Here is a 22,330-nt window from a genome sequence, read left to right as displayed (position 1 = left end):
GCACTTTGGCATTTATGATGCAATAGAAACCTACAAGCAAGGCTCTGAGCACTATGGGACTTAACAGCTATGGTCATCAGTCCCCCTAGAACTTAGAACTACTTAGACCTAACTAACCTAAGGACATCACACAACACCCAGTCATCACGAGGCAGAGAAAATCCCTGACCCCGCCGGGAACACAACCAAGTGAACAGTGTGAAGTGTGAAGTTCTGAAGGCATTAGGATTTACAGCTGGGGTGAACACTGTACGAGCACTAAGAAATATTGACAGAGAAAGGATAAGAGGAGCAGAAAGAAGAGAAAGGCATATGAAGTATGATGGAACAACAGGCCAGAAAAGAAGACAGAAGAAGAAGCTTTTGGAGGATGAAGAAGACCACCCTGATAATCCATCCTATAGTGCAGGAATGTATTGAGAAACTTTGATAGCCATTTCTCGTAAATTAGAATTTTTCGAATATAAGGAACATTTTCTTGAAATCCACTCAAGCTAGAGAGATGAAATTTTTATACAGCACTCCTAGTGGTCAAACTTACATTGTAACACAGCCATTTGTCAATATGTTCAGTAGTTTCCTTTCAGTTTAATTATAAAGCAATTATTTGTAAAAAAAAAGGGTCATTAATAAAAAATAATTGGAAGGAAACTAGAAAAGATACTACAAAATCTTTATAGTTTCATGAAGTTCCGACAGGAGGCGGCGCTATACATAACCTTCAAAATGGTGTCTGTAACAGAGGTGTTTTCCAAGCAGAGAGCTGTCTTTTGAGTTTCCCTTGGTGGAAAACCAGAGCATCACATATATTCATAGGCACCTGGAGAATGTCTACGGTGTGATGCTGAGTAAGGCATCTGTCATCATCGCAACAAGGATAAGTAAACCTGTCTGATCTCGCACAAGCCGGATGGCCATGTGCAGCTGTGACTCCTGCAATGTTGGAATGTGCAGATACTCTCATTCGAACTAATCAACGGTTGACAATCAAGTATCTCGGTGCCCAACTGGATGTCTCTCTTGGTAGTGCTGACGCAATCACCCTCCAGTTGGGGTACTCACAGGGTGCCCACCGTGTTCCTCGCTGCCTAACAGAAGACTTCATGTGTTTGGTCCTATGAAGGATGCACTCTTTGAGAAGTAGTACGTGGATGATGAGGAGGTTATTGATGCAGCGAGAAATTGGGTCTGATGTTGATTAGTAGAGTGATAACATGCAGGCATACAGGCCAAAAGAGTCTCGAATAAAAGGGTGTATTGGAATCTCGAATAAAACCATCCTGCATTCAGAAAAAAACTTGTGTTACATTGCTTATTGAATGCCCCTCGTAAATTATATACACAAATATTTCTTATGAATCAGAGTACCTATTAGTCAAAACCATACCAAAATCCATATGGTAGTTCTTGAGGTTAGTCTTCACACACAGACAGAAAAATGCAGCACGGAACTTTAATCTATATTATTAATAAAACTATAAAACCATTGTGTGCGTCTGTCTGTCTGTTCGAACATGCTAATCTCCAAAAGTATTAGACAAATTTTCGTGGGTTTTTTATTGGAGCACCTTATAGGCTTTGTTTCCTCAAAGTCTGAACACGGATGAAAAAGATATGGTGGTTTAAAGTCTTATCTAAAACTGCCTGCTTAGCTTAGTAGCTCAAATGTTTAATCATCATGGCATAACACACAAAGGAGGAATAGATGGCACTGTTAGTTTTGCATTACACCAAAGAACCAATAGATAACACCGTTAATTTTTTTTTTTTAATTCAGTGACAGATGTATTTTCAGAAGTTTATACCAATGTCAGAATTAAGCACCACAATCATACCTTACATGGGCAAGTGCTCTACCAACTGAGCTATCCAAGCAAAACTCATGACTCGTCCTCACAGCTTCAATCTGCCAGTACCTCATCTCCTACTATCCAAACTTCACAGAATTTCTTCTGCAAACCTTGCAGAACTAGCACTCCTGGAAGAAAGGATGTGCCGTGACAGGACTTTGCTACAGCCTGGGGATGTTTCCAGAATTATATTCTGGATATTTTGTTTTGTTGAAAAAAATAAAAAATAAAATAAAAAGACAACTCTTTCTGAATACATGAGCATAGCTAAAGGACTGAGGACCCTCAAGAATCCAATGAAGATCATGAGGTGAGACTTGCTGTGGTTCACGAACATCAGGCTTTAACTTTCTATTTGGAAACTCTTTCCAGAATTGATGCACTACATACCTCTGATCAGGAGTGACATGCATTATCTACCTCCTCAGAACCCTTCATTCACAGAAGCTTAACATTACTTCTCTCCAATGTAATATCACACAAACAGTAATTTTGACAGGATGTGCCACAGGTGAGCATGTTTTATACCTAAAATTCCGCTTATCCTAATTTGCTACTTTGCTTTATATGAGTATAATTCCTGGTGAGCTTATGTTATGCCACAACCATAAACAAAGCACAATGCCAGCTGATGTGTGTTGTACATGCGGGCGTTATAGTCAGTTGATTTTCTCATGGCCAGATCTACACAATTCTCTCTAATGCTGGTAAAGCAAACAAGCTCTTCATTCATGTCCCCAGTCAAATCACTTCAAACGCTGTATACTAAGAAGCTTTATAAGTAAAAAATAAATTCAGTGCATAGAAAATCTCAGGCACAGCTATAAATAAATACCCACGCAATGCCGGGTTTCTGAGCTAGTTCATAATACATATAGATAATTATCATGCCTAACCATTGTCTATGTAGCAGACACGCTGCGAGTCCACTATTACACTACTCTGCTATATTCCACTTAAGCCTAACAACAGAGATCGATGACCATACAAATTGCCCCCCCCCCCCCCCCTCTTTTAAACCAACCAATCTAACAACAGACTTAAGTGATGGGTTTTCTGTTAAATGGGCAGAGGAGAAAACTGGAGACTCGAGTCTCCAAGCTTGCAGGGATGGAAAGTTTGGAAATGACATCATAGGATTGCTGGTGAGTTTAAAGCAAGTTCACAGACATCATTTCTGATCTCTATTTTCTGTCATTATTTCACATTCTGTGGTTGGCAATTCATTGGCAGTGCCTTGCTGGTTGATGCCCAAAGCAGAACACAGTATCTAAAGCCTGTCAAATTCGATGTCTGTTTCACAAGGGGAGATGGGAAAGAGCATCCATCCTTGCATGCAACATAGTGGGCTGAGAGTGGATTTTGTAACTGTAATGTTGCTGAACACTTCAAAGAAATCTTGAGTCCCATTTCATTATAGTCAGTGGAGACCACAATCTACCATCAATATGCTGGAAAAATTATACGTTTAAAGATGCCGGCAGGCATAAAATGTCAACTGAAATTGTACCGAATGCTTTTTTAGAAAATTATTTTGAACAATTAGTTCATGAGCCCACTCGAAGCACAAATGGTTGCGAAAGCATACTTGACCTCTTAGCAACAAATCATCCTGGACAAATAGTGAGTACCATGATGAATACAGGGGTTAGTGACCACAAGGCCGTTGCTGCTAGGCTGAATATCGTAACACCTACAACAATCAAAAATAAACACAAAATATATCTATTTAAATAAGCTCATAAAAATGCTCTTAATGCCTTTTTAAGAGACAGTCTTCACTCTTTCCGATCTGATCACATAAGCGTAGAAAAGTTGTGGAATGATTTCAAAGAGTTAGTATCAACAGAAATGGAGAGATATATACCACATAAACTTATAAGTGATGGTACTGATTCCCCATGGTACACAAAAGAGATCAGATTGCTGTTGCAGAAGCAACAAAAAAAGCATGCCAAATTTAAAAAAATGCAAAACCCCCAAGACTGGCAAAGTTTTGCAGAAGTTTGAAATATATCGTGTACTTCAATGCGAGATGCTTTCAATAATTTCCACAATGAAACTCTGTCTCAAAATCTGACAGAAAACCCAAAGAGATTCTGGTCATACATAAAGCATGCCAGTTGCAAGATGTGATCGATACCTTCACTGCACGATAACAATGGTGGGTTGGGTTGTTTTGAGGGAAGAGACCAAACTACGAGGTCATCGGTCTCATCGGATTAGGGAAGGAAGTCGGCCGGGCCCTTTCAAAGGAACCATCCCGGCATTTGCCTGAAGCGATTTAGGGAAATCACGGAAAACCTAAATCAGGATGGCTGGATGCGGGATTGAACCGTCGCCCTCCCTATTGCAAGTCCAGTGTGCTAACCACTGCGCCACCTTGCTCGGTAACAATGGTGGAGTCACTGATGACAGTGCCACTAAAGCAGAGTTATTAAACACGATTTTCTGAAACTCCTTCACCAAAGAAGATGAAGTAAATATTCCTGAATTCCAATCAAGAACAACTGCCAAGATGAATAACATAGAAATAGATATCCTCGCCACAAAGCAGCTTAAATCACTTAAAAAAGCCAAGGCCTCCAGTCCAGATTGTATACCAGTCAGGTTCCTCTCAGAGTATGCTGATACAATAGCGCCATATTTAGCAATTATATACAACCGCTCACTCACAGAAAGATCCATACCTAAAGACTGGAAAATTCCTCAAGTCACACCAATACCCAAAAAGGGAAGTAGGAGTAATCCGCTGAATTACAGGCCCATATCACTAGTGTCAATTTGAAGTATGGCTTAAGAACATATACTGTATTCAAACATTATGAAGTACCACGAAGAAAGAAAGAAAGAAAGAAAGAAAAAAAAAAAGGGATTTATTGACACATAGTCAGCATGGATTCAGAAAATATTGTTCTTGTGAAACATAACTAGCTCTTTATACTCATGAAGTAATGAGTTCTATTGACAGGGGATGTCAAATTGATACCATATTTTTAGATTTCCGGGGGACTTTCAACACCATTCCTCACAAGTGTGTTCTAACGAAACTGCTTGCCTATGGAATATCACCTCAGTTGTGTGACTGGATTCGTGATTTCCTGTCAGAAAGGTCACAGTTCATAGTAATGGATGGAAAGTCATCGAGTAAAACAGAATCCAGCATTCCCTATGGAAGGGTTATAGGCCCTCTATTGTTCCTGATCTATATTAATGACATAGGAGACAATCTGAGAAGTCATCTTAGATTATTTGCAGATGACGCTGTCATTTACCTTCTTGTAAAGTCATCAGATGACCAAAATGAATTGCAAAATGATTTAGATAAGATATTTGTATGGTCCAAAAAGTGTCAATTGACCCTGAATAAACAAAAGTGTGAAGTTATTAATGTGAGTACTAAAAGAAATCCGCTAAATTTTGATTACGCAAAAAGTCACACAAATCTGAAGGCTGTAAATTCAACTAAATACTTAGGGAATACAATTACAAATAACCTAAATTGGAATGATCACGTAGACAATATTGTGGGTAGAGCAAAACAAAGACTGCAATTGATTGGCAGAATACTTAGAAGGTGCAACAGGTCTACTAAGGAGACTGCTTACACCACGCTTGTCACCCCTATTCTGGAGTATTCCTGTGCGGTTTGGGATCTGCATCATGTGGGACTGACAGATGACATCAAAAAAGTACAAAGCAGGGCAGCTCATTTTATATTATCATGAAATACGGGAGATAGTGCTACAGACATGATACATGAATTGGAGTCGCAATCATTAAAACAAAGGCATTTTTCGTTGTGACGGGATCTTCTCATGAAATTTCAATCACCAGTTTTCTCCTCGGATTGCGAAAACATTCTGTTGGCACCCACCTACATAGGGAGAAATGATCATGATGATAAAATAAGAAAAATGAGGGCATGAACAGAAAAATTTAAGTGCTTGTTTTTCCCGCATGCCATTCGAGAGTGGAACGGTAGAGAGACTGCTTGAAGGTGGTTCATTGAAACCTCTGCCAGGCACTTTATTGTGAGTAGCAGAGTAATTTAAGCGACTAATCCTGGTCCATCACTGATTTCCATTATGACCTTTATAACACCAGAAGAGATCGGCGATCCCTCTGACAATGTGTCAGTTCTGCTGTAGGCTGCTGCCCAGTGAAATGCAGGCAGTGTTTGTTTCCCTGCACCATACCTTCCCCTGTGGCAGTCAAAATTACAGTCTGTTTATGCTCATGGCCATCTGTGACTATAGCCTATAGTGCTCTGCACTATAGTGATCCGAAAACAAAATCTGTAACATTTTTTGACGGTGCCAAAATTCTTCCCCTAACATTAAAATCAATTTGCTGATAGTTCAGTTGTACTTCTACCCTAAGAGCCTCATTGGTTCTATCTATAGCATTGTCAAGCATGGATCATAGGGCAATGAATGCTCAAAAAAGGTCGAAATTAGTATTCTGCACATTTTTTAAATCTTAAAATTGGGTGAGAAAAGACAAATAATGTCCAGAAACAGCTTATATTGGAGACACATTCACTTAACTGGTGGGAAAATACTGCTACTTTTGAACAGAACAATCACTCTTGAAAGCTTAAATGCAGCCAAATGAAGGAAACAAAGGTCACTTCGGAAGAAAATGGTGTTGAAGTTTTTGCAATGGCAAATGTTCCACTCAGAAAGTTCCCAAACAGCACTTGTTTTAACAGTCACTTTCAAAGAACTAATAATTTATTTATCTTCACTCATGTAGCATGACAACCTTTTAAATTTGTGCATCTAATCACTTACAAAGAAAATAAATGCAAACTTCGACAAAAATAGACACGAATTTCCCAAAAAAATAGATGTTAATTTTGCCAAAAATAGATGAAACATTTTCTGGCATACTTCAGACCATATCTGACTGGAAAGGGAAACTGAATCCCTACAAGATTCTAAAAAAATATAGTATGCAGAGTGTCTTCTGCCCTCTATCCAACACTTGTTAATTGCTCTCTTAAGTCTAAAACAGTACTGGCCTTGCCAGGCAAGCATGTAATGCATTCGTTGAAATTATAATATGATTTGTGCTGACAAAATAATTTCCATAAATGCAGAACAGTGCATCAGTGGAAAATGAGACTTTTGTAACAAAGAAAGTATGTCATAGAAGACTACTGCATGGCTGAAGGGTATACATTGAATTTCAGTTGTACAAAATTGTTTACTCAGGCAACAAGTTACTGAGACTGAGTTGTATAGAAGTCCACAAGAATTTTCATTTTAGACAATTTAATAAACCAGGACAACAAATCCTATCTTAGCAACATCTGTAATTCTGCCACGACCTACTCTGCTCAGTACCTCAAGGCTGAGTCAGTCATAAGTGCGAGGAAATGAAAGGCAGTCTTATGTAATCTGTGGGTCCTCTGTGTTTTAGCACAGATGAACAGTGTGATGAAGCAATGGGAAAACATATAATCCCTGCATACATGCTACACTCAGTACGTCAGGTCACTCGACGATAACAGAGTGGTACGTCATCGAAGTACCGTGTAATTTCTACGATTTAACCTGCCTGTACAACCAGAATCCATTCAGTTTAGAGTATCCTGTTTGGTTTTATAAAGTCTTGTAACTAATAATTCCAGTAGCAAAATACTTCACTCTGTTGTCTGAAACTTGCAGAGTTACAATTGCATTTGGTAAACCATAGGAAATGTGATTTATCTTACATCGACCGATTCCTATCAGTTGCTTCAAAAATAATTGTTTGGTTAAACTGTTAACTATTCATTTCAAGTATTAACATTTACGAAACTGTTTTTCAGTGACAATACGTAAGTTATGCAGATGTTCCAAGTTGCAAGCACAACTCTTGAACGACTTTGAGAGTGATATTACTTTTCAGTCAATATATCAATATAGCATATAATTACCTTCCATTTTCATGTATAAGTTCATTAGGCTATACTGAAAATATGCATTACTTTATTATATTATTCTATCTAAGGATGATCCCCCTCTCTGAACACTTCACTATTACATAATTTATTTCCAGCCTAGTCCAACATTACAGCACAGTACAAATGACTCAACAGTATTTTATGATATTATAGCAGACACTCTGAGTGGTAACTATGGTTCGTTTTACATCTTTCCTAAATAATAAATAATTAGAAAACAAAATTCTGTACAAATTAGTTTTCAAGATATCAATGGGATTTTTATTGTCAATATATGTCAAAATCTGCAAGTATATTTTAAAAAATATATGAACATATAAAACTATGTTATAAGCTGAATAATATGTGTGACCTCCTGGTGACAGTGGTGTTGCATCTTTGGTAGACTGCCTTGTAGAGCATCGGGCACAGTTCTGCTTGCACCGCGGACCTTCAGCTGCACTCGTACCATCGGCTAAGAGTCGCACCTCTCCCTCGTAACCCTTATTACAGAAGAACTTCTTAAAACCTATAAATGCGTCAAATGTATTAATTTATAGACGTCTGAGAGAGAATCTCACACAATAACACAATTAAAAAACTATGTTTTATGCAATTTCTGTGACTGTCTATCTTTTGGAAACACTTCATTTAAATAAAGTTTAACAAATAAAATATGCATTATCATAAATATTCAACATGCTATTTTCATATTTTTTCAAATTGTCTTATTTTTTTCAACTTTCCTGTATGTTTTTCACCCTTGATTCAAGATGTCAACAAACCGAGTGATTCTAAATGCCCATATTTGTTTCTGAAATGAAGTTACATAGAAATAGGGTAAAAAATTATTCATTTACTTTGTACTGTTGTTTAACATTCTACAGTGACCATTTCAAGAGACACAGAAGACCGACGACAACACATCTTTAGCAGTAACTGTAGAATACGGTTCAGCTATTGTCCGTAGAGCTGTGACTTACAATGTTAAGTTCATTCAGAAAAAAATGATAATTTTTTTAGAAAAGTCATGTCTTCAGCCATATAATCAAGCTATTTTTGTTATATTAAGTAATATCATATACAAATTCTCAGTAAAAGAGAAATGCCCTTCACTAAAGACACGAAATAAATATACCAAATTTTCATGTGGCAATGATACCTGGCTGTAAGGTGCATATATCAAAGTGACATGCTGGGCACAGTTAGTTAGTTAGATAGCTAGTTTCATATTCCACACATCATTTTGGATTCTAAGTAATAATGATGTGGAACAAGTCATTTTACATTCACATCGTGAATTAATTTACCCGGTTCCAGCATGCTGGATGGCAATAGGCAGCAACTTACTATGATTCAGTGAAATTATAAAACTGTTGAAGTTGCAGCTTAGGGTCACGATTTAATTATCATTTCATTGTAGAGAGCTGCAGGTCACCGACGGTATCTGTCAGACGTGTCCGAAAGAACAGATACCGTCTTCATATAGCATGAATGAGTGACTAAGTGCGAGGTAAACTTTGAATGCGACAGTCCAGTGCTGAATGCAGCAAAACATTTGACTTTCAAATGCAAATAGTACCTTACACTTAGCCACTCATTCAAGCAATGTGGCCAACTTACACAGGATTTGGTGTTACGGTAGGACTTATGTGGAGGGATTGATAAAGGACTAACGTCTAAAACTGGTTGCCATTTGCATAAAAACAACTTCCATGCAACTTTGGCAGTTTTGTAATTTCATTGCAAATTAATGTGTAAATATCACTACATGCTGAACATTTAGAGAGACAGACAGACAGAGAGAGAGAGAGAGGGGGGGGGGGGGGGGGGGGGAGCCCATAACAAACATATTTGATATAGTGAAAGAGTTGTCTATGGTTTAAAGCATTTTACAGCACTGGTAAACTGTAGGTGTGCCAACGTGACACTGACAAACATAACTCATATAATTAATTACATTTGAGCAAGATCTTATGAGGAGCTACAGAAGCCTGAACAGTCTACCCAATGCATTATCCAGTATGTTGGTTGGGACATGTCAACCGTGAATGATGTTGGTACTGATTGTCCAAGGAAGGAGCACACATTTTGTCATCATCATTCTGGACAACAGCAGTACACAGATTCACATCTCGACCATTGTGTCAAATGAGCAGCCACTGTTGATTACATGGTGGTCAATGGGCAAATTAGAACCAATATTCAATTCTGAGTATTAACTAGGACCATCAGGAACAATTTTCTAGATGTTGGACAACAAACAATGATGCAGCTCATAAGGCTTCTTCTCAATGTTCATTATCCTACAGCCAATGATTATACAAAAGATAAAACAAGAAGGATAAAGTTGCAAAGTTGTGTTTAGTGATGAGAGACGACTACACTTTGATATGGGTGATGATTGTTAGTGAGTGCAATGTCAACCAGGAGATAGTCAACTACTGGGGTCTATTAGGCGAGAACATACAGGACAAAGGATCATGGTGTGGGGAACTTGTGATGCTGCTGATGTGCAAGTCTCATTTGATTTCCTCTTTTATCCATAGTTGACAATTGACATAGTAAATAATGTTAGGGAATTTTCACTGATGTACATGACACTGCACATGTTGAAAGTATTTCCAACAGGTATTTATTTTAAATCAGGCACTGCAATGATTATAATAATCTTGCAGCACAGCGTTTGTATTGAATAGTAGGATCAAACTTACACTGATTTGCACTGGATCTGCATAAGCATAATTCTATGAGTGGCAAGTTTCATGATTAACACAGGTTCCTCTCACTTACGTTTCCTAGCTTCCATTTACTTTCTCATTGTCCAAACACTTATTTTGTAGGTTCAACATGTAGATGTATAGTTTACAAATTAAATAAATAGTATTTTATTACATTTTCAATAAAACCACAGAAACAGGAGTTGCAGGTGAGTCATTCCACGTCAGTTCAACCAGGGGCTCCAGCGCATAGTCTCAGATTTGACTGAAATTCAGTACACTAATTCTACCATGTGTGGAACACTCGTGTACAAAGTATTAGTTTCCCCTGCCAATTAGATCCAGAATTATGAGTTCTGAAAGAAGTTGGCGTGACCCTGAAATGGCAACCTGCATCTGGCAATCTATCTTCAGACCCAACTTCAGGTCTTAATAACTTTGGAACTATTCCACACAGTCCAGTGAAATTTTTACATCCCAGTAACATCCATTTAGAGAACACACTCCATGAATCAAAACACCAACAACATATTTCTGAGGGAAAATAAAAAATTCCAAAATGTGATTATAAAAATGTTATATGTTAAAAGCTACATATGCCAAATATAATTCACTCAAAAAGGGTATAAATTTTTTGTGGTAAGCTTAATGTGGCTTAAACACATGCAGAACTCATCATGCCCATATCAGTCACAAAAACCGAGTTACATGCACACAAAAATACAAAAATTTGAAAAATTACCTGAAAAACATGGATTTTCGAAGTGTGGTAACACAAAAGGGGCAAGTGGTATCCAAGCCAAATTTCACACACTGCATAAGTAGGCCATAATGATATATCTCTCACAATTTCAGCATGTTATTGCAAGACATTTGTGTATAATGGAAGTTGACCCTAAGCTGTATTTGGTGATGTGGCCATTGTTCCAGAGCACAATTTTGTAAAAACATACTGTAAACTGTTCTGCCTCATCTTACCCTCTCCCACAACTGTTTAATCACTAAGCAACAACATATAGACAGATTCACATAACCTATAATTAATGTTTACTGCACCTTAACTGCTAAAAACCAGTCGATTGTGCTTCGAACAGAAGTTCTTCCACACTTTAGCCACTGTACTTTGTACATTTAGTTTCAAATTGTACTGTCTTTCTGACACTGTGGTAGGAACTGGAACTGTCATAAGAATATGTTCAAAAGGAATCCAACACCTGTCTGCCAAACATGGCCAATGAAAAGATCTTGCTGGTCCTGCTGGTGCCATGAAGTTCACAAATACATCACCTTCTGCTTTACAGCACTCTGAAACACATCCTAAGTACCATTTGTCATCATAAACAACTATAATATAGCAACCTGGTTGTATGTTGCTGCTTTTGCTTCTGAATCCTGAGTCAGACACAATGTGAAGACACATGTTGTGCATGAACCTATAGTTATAACTGGACAGTCTGCTCATCTGCACATTATCAGAGTCCGCTGGAGAGAAGTGATGATGGCTCCTTGTGCCTGCAACAGTTTTAACATGTTCTAGTTTGCTTTTTAGCAACTCTTCGACTGATTTCACCTCATCTTTCGAAACATAGAACGATTGTATGCCAGAGATATTTTTCTGTACCTAGGTAAATAATTGAAGAGGTGTTGGAATGCGCCCTTATGTAAGGTGCTGCAGACTAGCTCATGATACCATGTGCTTAATGGTAGCACCAATACCATCACATACATTTTTACCATGACTTGTTGCGAAAAAATTCCATTCTGCGTGAATCTGAAAATTGTGGTAATGCATGCATAAATTTTTGAGATTTTTACCGTTTTTGTACTGACTAGTTGCTCCATCACTGAAGTATTTCGCAAAATGTACATGAGGCAGCTTGTTTTTCACATTTGCCATGACAGAGCGAATGTGGGCATGAACTGCAATGACATCATGAATTAAACAGTCACTAAAAGGCACAGGTTCATGACAGACACATCATCTGATTCACCTCTATAGTAAATCGTAAATGGCTAAAGAGTTGCTTGACTGTTGTCCCAATGACATCTTTGGGTGGCATCTTGAACTATAAATGCATAATTTTCAGAAAAGTCTAGTATTACTAAAATTTTGTCTTGTTTCAAATCATCCTCACAAAACTGGAGATAAGCCGATTGTGCTGTTGCTGTGAAGCTGTGTGTGGTCAGTTTGTCCATTTTTTGACAACACATTTCAACAAAATCTTCCACTGTACTTTGCTTTGTTTCAAGACTTGTGCAATCCATGAGTGTCTATTGCTTATAAGAAACAAGTTCATCGTCATCCATAAGGAGCTCACCATACAGTTTGTTATTCATGTGTTCTGCAAGATTTGCCTTACCAGGACACTTTTCACACCTGTGTATCATGCACTGGTAGGAACTGATGTCCCACACTAGCAGCTTCATTGCACCTTTGTAATCCAGACCAGAATCCTTTATAGCAGCAAACATCAGCTTAGCATTTCGATGGGTCTCACATACACAAACATTGTGTGTGCCCCTTGCACTTACAGGCACAAACCATTTTGGCCGAAGATTGAAAAAAGATGATAAACCTACTTTGGTATTGGAATTCTAAATAGTTCTGATATGCTGCATAGCAACAGTCTTTTTTGCATCTGTACATGTACATTTCCCATTTTCACCGTTACATAGTCTTTAATTCCAGGCATTATTTGGCTGTAGTCATTATTTTCATAAAACTCCGACACTAGCCACTTTATTTCTGAACTCAAATGCTTACCCTGAGCCTGCTGAAGTTGTGGAAGCACTCCTACAGTTGCTTTTATTTTCCTACCTTGCTTTACCATATATGTAGAAACATTGAATTCCTTTGCAGTGTAATCAATAGACCAGCTGGAGGATGCAAGGGTAAGAATAGCTACTTTTCTCTGGTGTCTGGATATGGCACATTTTTCTTTCAAATCATGCACAATTATTCCAAATTATAGCATTTCTGGCATGATTTCTGTTCCTTTGGAGCAGATAGTTCTTCCTCTTCCACCATTATTGTGTCAGCTATTTTGTGTTTTACTTCCATTTGAGCTTCTTGTAGTTTTCTTCTACCATAGCTGGGCCTGTCTCTTTTCCAAACTTCGTGTGTCTTCATGGGAGACAAACCAAGAGCAGTCACTGAAGTACACTCCTGGAAATGGAAAAAAGAACACATTGACACCGGTGTGTCAGACCCACCATACTTGCTCCGGACACTGCGAGAGGGCTGTACAAGCAATGATCACACGCACGGCACAGCAGACACACCAGGAACCGCGGTGTTGGCCGTTGAATGGCACTAGCTGCGCAGCATTTGTGCACCGCCGCCGTCAGTGTCAGCCAGTTTGCCGTGGCATACGGAGCTCCATCGCAGTCTTTAACACTGGTAGCATGCCGCGACAGCGTGGACGTGAACCGTATGTGCAGTTGACGGACTTTGAGCGAGGGCGTATAGTGGGCATGCGGGAGGCCGGGTGGACGTACCGCCGAATTGCTCAACACGTGGGGCGTGAGGTCTCCACAGTACATCGATGTTGTCGCCAGTGGTCGGCGGAAGATGCACGTGTCCGTCAACCTGGGACCGGACCGCAGCGACGCACGGATGCACGCCAAGACCGTAGGATCCTACGCAGTGCCGTAGGGGACCGCACCGCCACTTCCCAGCAAATTAGGGACACTGTTGCTCCTGGGGTATCGGCGAGGACCATTCGCAACCGTCTCCATGAAGCTGGGCTACGGTCCCGCACACCGTTAGGCCGTCTTCCGCTCACACCCCAACATCATGCAGCCCGCCTCCAGTGGTGTCGCGACAGGCGTGAATGGAGGGACGAATGGAGACGTGTCGTCTTCAGCGATGAGAGTCGCTTCTGCCTTGGTGCCAATGATGGTCGTATGTGTGTTTGGCGCCGTGCAGGTGAGCGCCACAATCAGGAATGCATACGACCGAGGCACACAGGGCCAACACCCGGCATCATGGTGTGGGGAGCGATCTCCTACACTGGCCGTACACCTCTGGTGATAGTCGAGGGGACACTGAATAGTGCACGGTACATCCAAACCGTCATCGAACCCATCGTTCTACCATTCCTAGATCGGCAAGGGAACTTGCTGTTCCAACAGGACAATGCACGTCTGCATGTACCCCGTGCCACCCAACGTGCTCTAGAAGGTGTAAGTCAACTACCCTGGCCAGCAAGATCTCCGGATCTGTCCCCCATTGAGCATGTTTGGGACTGGATGAAGCGTCGTCTCACGCGGTCTGCACGTCCAGCACGAACGCTGGTCCAACTGAGGCGCCAGGTGGAAATGGCATGGCAAGCCGTTCCACAGGACTACATCCAGCATCTCTACGATTGTCTCCATGGGAGAATAGCAGCCTGCATTGCTGTGAAAGGTGGATATACACTGTACTAGTGCCAACATTGTGCATGCTCTGTTGCCTGTGTCTATGTGCCTGTGGTTCTGTCAGTGTGATCATGTGATGTATCTGACCCCAGGAATGTGTCAATAAAGTTTCCCCTTCCTGGGACAATGAATTCACGGTGTTCTTATTTCAATTTCCAGGAGTGTATTTAATTGCTCATCCGCTGTGGCTGTAGGTGGCTGATACTCTTCATCACTGTCATGTAAATTATCAGAATAGTCTTCATTTTTTAGCAGTGTAACACACCTGGAACATAACCTTTGTCCTCGTTTCATGTTAAGTCCCATGCACTGGTTCACTTTCAGTACTGATTTTATATCAATTTCTCTGAGGCTACACATCACTGTCTTCTTATGAATCCGAAATGGATCAAAACAACTTCTTTTTAGGAAAGAATACTTATCCGGAAACACTTTCATATGATGATGACAAACACTTAAGTTTCCTGGAACTGTACTTCCTGTGCCCACAGGGTGTGTCCCGGATCTCCATAGCAACAAATCTTGGTCAGATTCATCCAGATCATACAATACAAAGCGAATGCCGCATTTTGTTCCACATGTTGTTTTATGACATTCAGATGCTTGTGCTCTACCAATACTGCAACTTGTTTGAACAAAAGCACCGCTAGTACACTCTTCTGCCTCCATACTGACCTTCCACAACAGTACTGACCAGTCTGAACTAGAATCTTAAAAACATGAATAACCTGTAATTGTTGCTTGTTTCCTTTGTTGTTCCTGCCTAACAATGACTCATTCTGTCCCTGTAAACTACCATTGTTTAACTTTCTGTTGCCTAATGGTTCCCAACAATTGCTGTAGCTTTATCTGAAACAAGCTGTCTGCATCATCACTATTACTTGCTAAATCGTGTTAAAAGAAACGTAACCAAATACATCTCTGTCAACTTTTATTGTACACAAATGCCATGCAATAACAAGTTGAAATTTTGCCACATATTATATTATGGTCTACTTCCGCTGTGTTTGAAATTTGGCTTGGATATCACTTGTCCCTTTTGTGCTACCACACTTAGATAATCCAAGTTTTTCAAGTAATTTTTCAAATTTTTGTATTTTCATGTACATGTAACTCTGTTTGTGTGACTGATATGGGCAAGATGAGTTCTGTGTGTGTTTAGGCCACATTAAGCTTACCACAAAAAATTTATACCCTTTTTGATTGAATTATATTTGGCATAGAGGGCACCTACAGTATGCACCTTTTAACGTATTACATTTTTTTCATCACATTTTGGAATTTCTTTTTTTCCCTCAGAAATATGTTGTTGGTGTTTTGATTCGTAGAGTGTGTTCTCTGAGTGAATGTTACTGGGTTGTAAAAATTTCACTGGACTGTGCAGAATAGTTCCAAAGTTATTAGGACCTGAAATTGGGTCTGAAGATAGATTGCCAGATGCGGGTTGCAGTTTCCGGGTCACACCACCTTCTTTCACAAGCCATAATTCTGGAACTAATTGGCAGGGGAACTTAAAATTTTGTACATGAGTGTTCCACACTTGGTAGCATTGGTGTGCTAAATTTCAGCCAAATTTGAAACTATCAGCTGGAACATTTTCTCAAATTGGTTGAATTGACATGGAATGATCCAGGTAATATTTATATGCATTCCGAAATGAAGTTACCTTTTTTTGCTCTTGGCTTAATATTCTTTAACTAGCTGTTATCTTGCTTGGGATCTATTTTTGTGAGAAAATTTTTGGTGGGAAAACTTGTCCTAAATTTGCTACTAAAATCTGTGAAGTTTAGTCCAGAATAAAATTTTGTGATTCAAATACTCAAGTATCTATCTAAATCATTTGCTTAGGAACCACATACATGGAAAATGGAATGATCAGTGTTACAACATGGGAACACCGGATTTTTCAAGTAATATATTTTACAAATTGAACAATGTCACATTTATTACACAACAAATCATTTTTGATTACATTATTTCCTAAACTACAAACATCTGAATAAGGTAAAAGTGTCCTTTTCATGCATGAAAATATGGGATTTAAAATATGACATATCAATTCTTCCCCATAAAATTATTAATGGGTCCAAAATTTTGATTATACATGGTCTTACTAAATCTTAGATACTGTATATTTGTTTTTTTTTTTTTAAAAAAAAAAAAAGGTTCCATAAAGAATATCACTACTCTGATAATGAACCAAATGTAAATCTGACTTAAAACAATAAGTCTTAAAAAATATAGCTCATAAATGAATTTTGGAAGATAAGAAAAGGAAAATTGTATTTTTATGTTAGGAGTGATATCAGGGGAACTGCATATGTCTAAGATTGCTACATTTCAAGCTATAGCCTACAATGACATACACCTATGTTGTTAGTTGAGGGACACTTAACAATGAAAGACAAATTTAGAACATCATCCAGCCTAATGCTTTCTCATTCCTACAGTGTCAAGGAGGTGTGCTTTTCCAACACAACAAAACCTGTAAACACACTTCTCACATTGCCCACCATTGTCCCCAAGGTGTTCAGCTCCCACAGCATGTACAATCATCAGACTTGTTCTCACTAAACATGTGTGGGACCTAATGGGTTTACATCTGTTCCAGTCTGTGTTACTGGCAAATTCCCTTGCCAAAAAAATCAACTGCCATAGCACAGAGCAAGAGTTCAATGATTGTCTCTTTGTATAATTTTAGGGTTGTGCTGTAAGCAGTGGAGACGGTACAAGATGCCAGACTGTTATCCATGACGTTTGTTCATAGATGTATGATCCTGGGAATAACATCATATACAGTGCATGGTATCATGCGTGAATAAAGCACTATCTGGAGGATCTCCGGATCAGTGTACTGATCCTAAGGTTCCAGTAAATTTCCTTAAAAGGCACTTAATCTGAAAGCACTCCTTCTCAACCCACCACTCACAAAACCATCAACTTTAAAGTCAGACCCGAACGTGTTTCTGCTTACGTCACACACCAGTTAACATGCTGGAAGTGGAAACTTTCTTCCCAATATTTGTTTTCATGCCGCATCCCTCCTGAACTACCCCCCTGCCCTATCTCCTGCCTTCCTTCCATTCTGCAGGTCTATCTCCTTTTCCCTCTCTTTCTCCTACTCAGTCTCCATCCTCCTCTTCTTAATCTGTTTTTCTGCCCCAACCCTGCTTCCTTTCTCCCAATTCTATCTTTTTCCTCTATCACCTACATCTTTTGTCTTCATTCTTCTCTATTCACCTGCCACTTATTCAATTTCCCTCCCACTCCCACACCACCATTTCTGCTGCCATGCCTCCTATCATCAAAACAGGGACTGGGGCTGCCTCTCTCCTATGATGATGATAGAGCAGTCTGCCTTCAGATCATGAGTGGCAAAGGAATCAGTAGGAGTAAGGTTTGATGGCTGCAAGATTTTTTTCTGGAAAGTTTGCAAGATTCTGCAGTAAATGAAGATGACTGTTTTGGAGGAGAGAAGGAGGATTCCTTTCAGATTTTGACATATTTTTCTTCATCTTTCAATGAAAAATCCAGGATGGAATAACAACAATATGAATTGATTTACATTCCTGCACACCACATAGTGGAGGTCTTCAGTGGAAGACAGGCACACTTAAAAGTAGGCTAAGGTATCAGAAAAAGTCTGTCCACAACATAAATAATGTACGAGGTAATCTGGCAACTCACCAAGCACTACAAGCACTGAGTCGTTACCAGGCACAAGCAAAATGAAAACTTTGCTAACTTTCTGACAAATCCTCTTTTGAGCTAAAGTAACACACACACACACACACACACACACACACACACACACACACACACACACACACACACACACCTGTATAGCCATATTTTGCAGACAGACTCAAACTGTATAGACATATAAATGTGAGGATCTAAGTGTATGTATGTGTACACTAGCTCTAAAATGGATAAGTTCAAGGGCTAGTGAAGTTGCCATTATTTTTTGTGCCAGTTACTGATTCAATTCTTCTACAATTCATTGAGTTATTACCTTTACTTCTAAGTTATACAGGTTGATTCTTATTAACATATAAAAAACCCCAAAGCAGTACTTATGGTGCTGAGACAAGTAATTTAAGGCAAGACACATGGAGCCGAAGTGACCAGATGTGACGGATCAACAGGCTCAATTGCTGCATGCACTGTGACGTACATCATCTGGTGACATCATGTGTTCAACATTCATCATATGCTTTTGGGTATTTCCCAACATTTGTGGCCCCAAATCTATATCACTTCAGGGGTTTTTAAACATTATTACAAATCACTCTGAATAGACGAAGTCTTTCACATTCACACGCACACACACACACACACACACACAAACAAAACCCACTTTCACATAGACACTGTTGTACTATCACCTTCATCTTTCTTATCTCCCCCACCAAACTCTCTTTCCTCCTTAAAAAATGAATGTAATGCTCAAAAAGCTAGGAGTATTGTTTTCTATTTTAAGTTTTTCTATCAGATTTGGTCAACCTTGGGATCTCTTTGTGATTTAAACAATTTTCCAATTTTCTGACTGAAGTTACAATTGTATTCAATTACTGATATATTTCAAGTACCTACTATCAGTTTTTCTACACCTGATTTCCTAGTTCATTACACTGATAATGGCTGTGTGGCACATCTCTCTTCGATGTGTGTCATAGCCCCTGCCACTTCACATGATCTTATCCCATAAAAATTCATCCAGTATATCATTATCCACACTCACATCACCCACCATAAATATGTTTTTTGCATAGACAAGCATATATTCTCTCTTTAATTGTTTTTGATCTTCGGTTTTTCCCTTAAACACCTCACAGTTCCTGAGTGCAATCAATCTATTAACTTGCATCACCTCAAAATCCTTATTAACCTGCTCTTTGACCAATACATTGATGTAACAAATAATACATGCAACAGCTCCTGTCCCTATTTACAGTGCCTCATCTTCCTTACCTTAGTGCCCTCACAATCATCCATGTCTGCACATGCTGTACAACTGAATAAAAATGTCACGTACCACCTAAAGATATTATCCATCACATCGTTCACCTCCCTCTACAGTGGCATTGAGCTGGAGCAGTAGTGAGGCACTGGACACACGTTCAGGATAACAGAGGTTCACAACCATGACCAGCCATCCACATTTAGGTTTTTGATGGTTTATCTAAATCACTTAAAGAAAATTTTGGGATGGTTTCTTCGAAAAGAACATGGCCAATGTTCTTCCCTACCTTTCCCCAACCTTGCACTCTGTCTATAATGTCCTTGTCATGCAGTTAGTTACTTAGTTGGTTGCGTGTTCCATTGATCAATCACATGGTACGGTACCTGTTATTGATGTGGAATGTGTCAAGTGCACAAGAAATGCACATATGATTACAATACAGTGTTAAGGATTAATATATTAATATTTCTATTATCTACCTCATTCCCTTAAGTGGCACAAAATGCATATACTATATTTATAGATTTATTTATTCCTATTCAAGAATTCATCTATGGTATAGGAGTTGTCAAGGAGATATGATTTCTATTTATTTTTGAAGCTATTACTGATGTCTGTAAGACATTTTATTTCATCTGGTAATTTGTCAAAAATTTTTACAGCAGCATATTTTACCCCTTTCTGTGCCAAAGATAGGTTGAGTGAAGGATAGTGTAAGTCTTTCTTTTTTCTGGTATTATAATTATGAATGTCACAGTTCTTTTTAAACTGGTCCATGTTGTTGAGAACAAATTTCATTAGTGAGCAAATTTTCTGAGGCTGTTGTAAGAATTCCCAATCTTTTAAAAAGATGCCTACAAGATGTGTGACTATGAACCCCACACATTATCCTAGTCACTTTCTTTTGAGAAGTGAATATTTTTTGTCTAAATGTTGATTTACCCCAAAATATTATTCCTTGTAACATCAGAGAGTGAAAGTATGCAAAGTATGTTAGCTTACTAATTTCTATATCCTAAAAATTGGCAATTATTCTGACTGCAAAAGTTGCTGAACCTAATCACTTTAGAAGATTCACAATATGAATTTACCAATTAAGATTCTCATCTATGTGTACACCCAAAACCTTAGCATGCTCTACCCTGTCTACTGACTTCTGTTGATGTGTTACATTTATTAAAGGAACTGTAATTTTTGCAGCAGAAAATTGTATGTACTGTGGTTTTTCGAAGTTTAGAGCAAGCCCATTTGCAGAAAACCAATTAATGACTTGTACAAAGACCTTATTTGTATTATTTGCAATTAGAGTTTCTTTTACCGTATTAGAAATGATGCTTGTATCATCAGCAAACAGTGTCAGTTGAGCTTCCTGTTTCAGGTAGAAAGGGAGGTTGTTCACATATATCAAGAACAGAAGGGGACCCATGACTGAGCCCTGTGGAATACCTAATGTAATTTCACCCCAGTTAGATGAAGTGGCAAACTTATTTAAATCACTTGACCCATAAAAGGAAACTTTTTGATTCCTGTTCTGTAGGTATGACTTAAACCACTCATATGTTATTCCATTTATACCATAGAACTGTAATTTCTGTAACATAATGTAATGGTTCACACAATCAAATGCTTTGGACAAGTCACAGAAAATTCCTATTGCTGACATTTCACTATTTAAAGACTCTATTATGTGGACAATGAAATTGTATATTGCTCTCTCAGTGGAACAGCATTTTTGAAATCCAGACTCTGATTTACTAAGTATCCCGTTACTGTTGAGATGGCTAACCACTCTTGAGTACATTACTTTCTCGAAGATTTTTGAAAATGCTGTAAGCAAGGATACTGGCCAATAATTATGACATTTGTGGTGTCCCCCTTTTTGTAGAGCAGGCTGACAATGGAATATATTAACCTGTCTGGGAAAATACCTTGACTTAGTGATGCATTACATATGACTCAAAACATCAGCTGCAATTGCTCCACATTGTTTTAATATCTTATCAGAGATGTCATCTACTCCAACAGAACATTTATTTTTCAAAGATTTAATAATTTTGCTTATTTCACAAGAGATTGTTAGGTGAAATCTAATGTGACTGAAGTTTTTCAAAACAGACTCTTACATGTACTGCCTGGCTTTTTCTTTTGAACTGTTCTCACCAATTTTTTCTTCTACACTTAAGAAATGGTTGTTAAATACATTAGCTACTTGTGTACTGTTGGTTAGGATGGTCTCGTTCTCCTTAATAGTAATACTACCTACCCCAGTGGTTACTTTTCCTGTCTCCCTTCTAACAACATTCCATATTGATTTGATTTTATTGCCGGAGTTGTTAATTTCTTCTCTAACATACATATTTCTTGATTTCCTAACAACTTTTCTCAGTATGTTACAATAATTTTTATAGTGTAAAACTACTTCTGGATCTTTACTAGTTCTTAC

At 38.6% G+C, this 22,330-nt stretch overlaps 1 protein-coding gene across 1 annotated transcript in view; it reads right to left on the bottom strand.

Annotated features, from left to right (window-relative positions):
- LOC126298364 (ceramide kinase) overlaps positions 1–22,330 on the bottom strand; it is a 257,678-nt gene that overhangs the window by 36,101 nt on the left and 199,247 nt on the right. Inside the window, exon 6 of the mRNA XM_049989664.1 lies at positions 8,156–8,311. Coding sequence (XP_049845621.1) covers positions 8,156–8,311 — 156 coding nt within the window. The remainder of the gene's footprint in view (positions 1–8,155; positions 8,312–22,330) is intronic.

The sequence above is a fragment of the Schistocerca gregaria genome, chromosome X, assembly GCF_023897955.1.
Source record: "Schistocerca gregaria isolate iqSchGreg1 chromosome X, iqSchGreg1.2, whole genome shotgun sequence".
Lineage (NCBI taxonomy): Eukaryota > Metazoa > Arthropoda > Insecta > Orthoptera > Acrididae > Schistocerca > Schistocerca gregaria.
The sequence above is the reverse complement of the archived record's forward strand: the minus strand, read 5'-3'. Positions and strand labels throughout refer to the sequence as shown.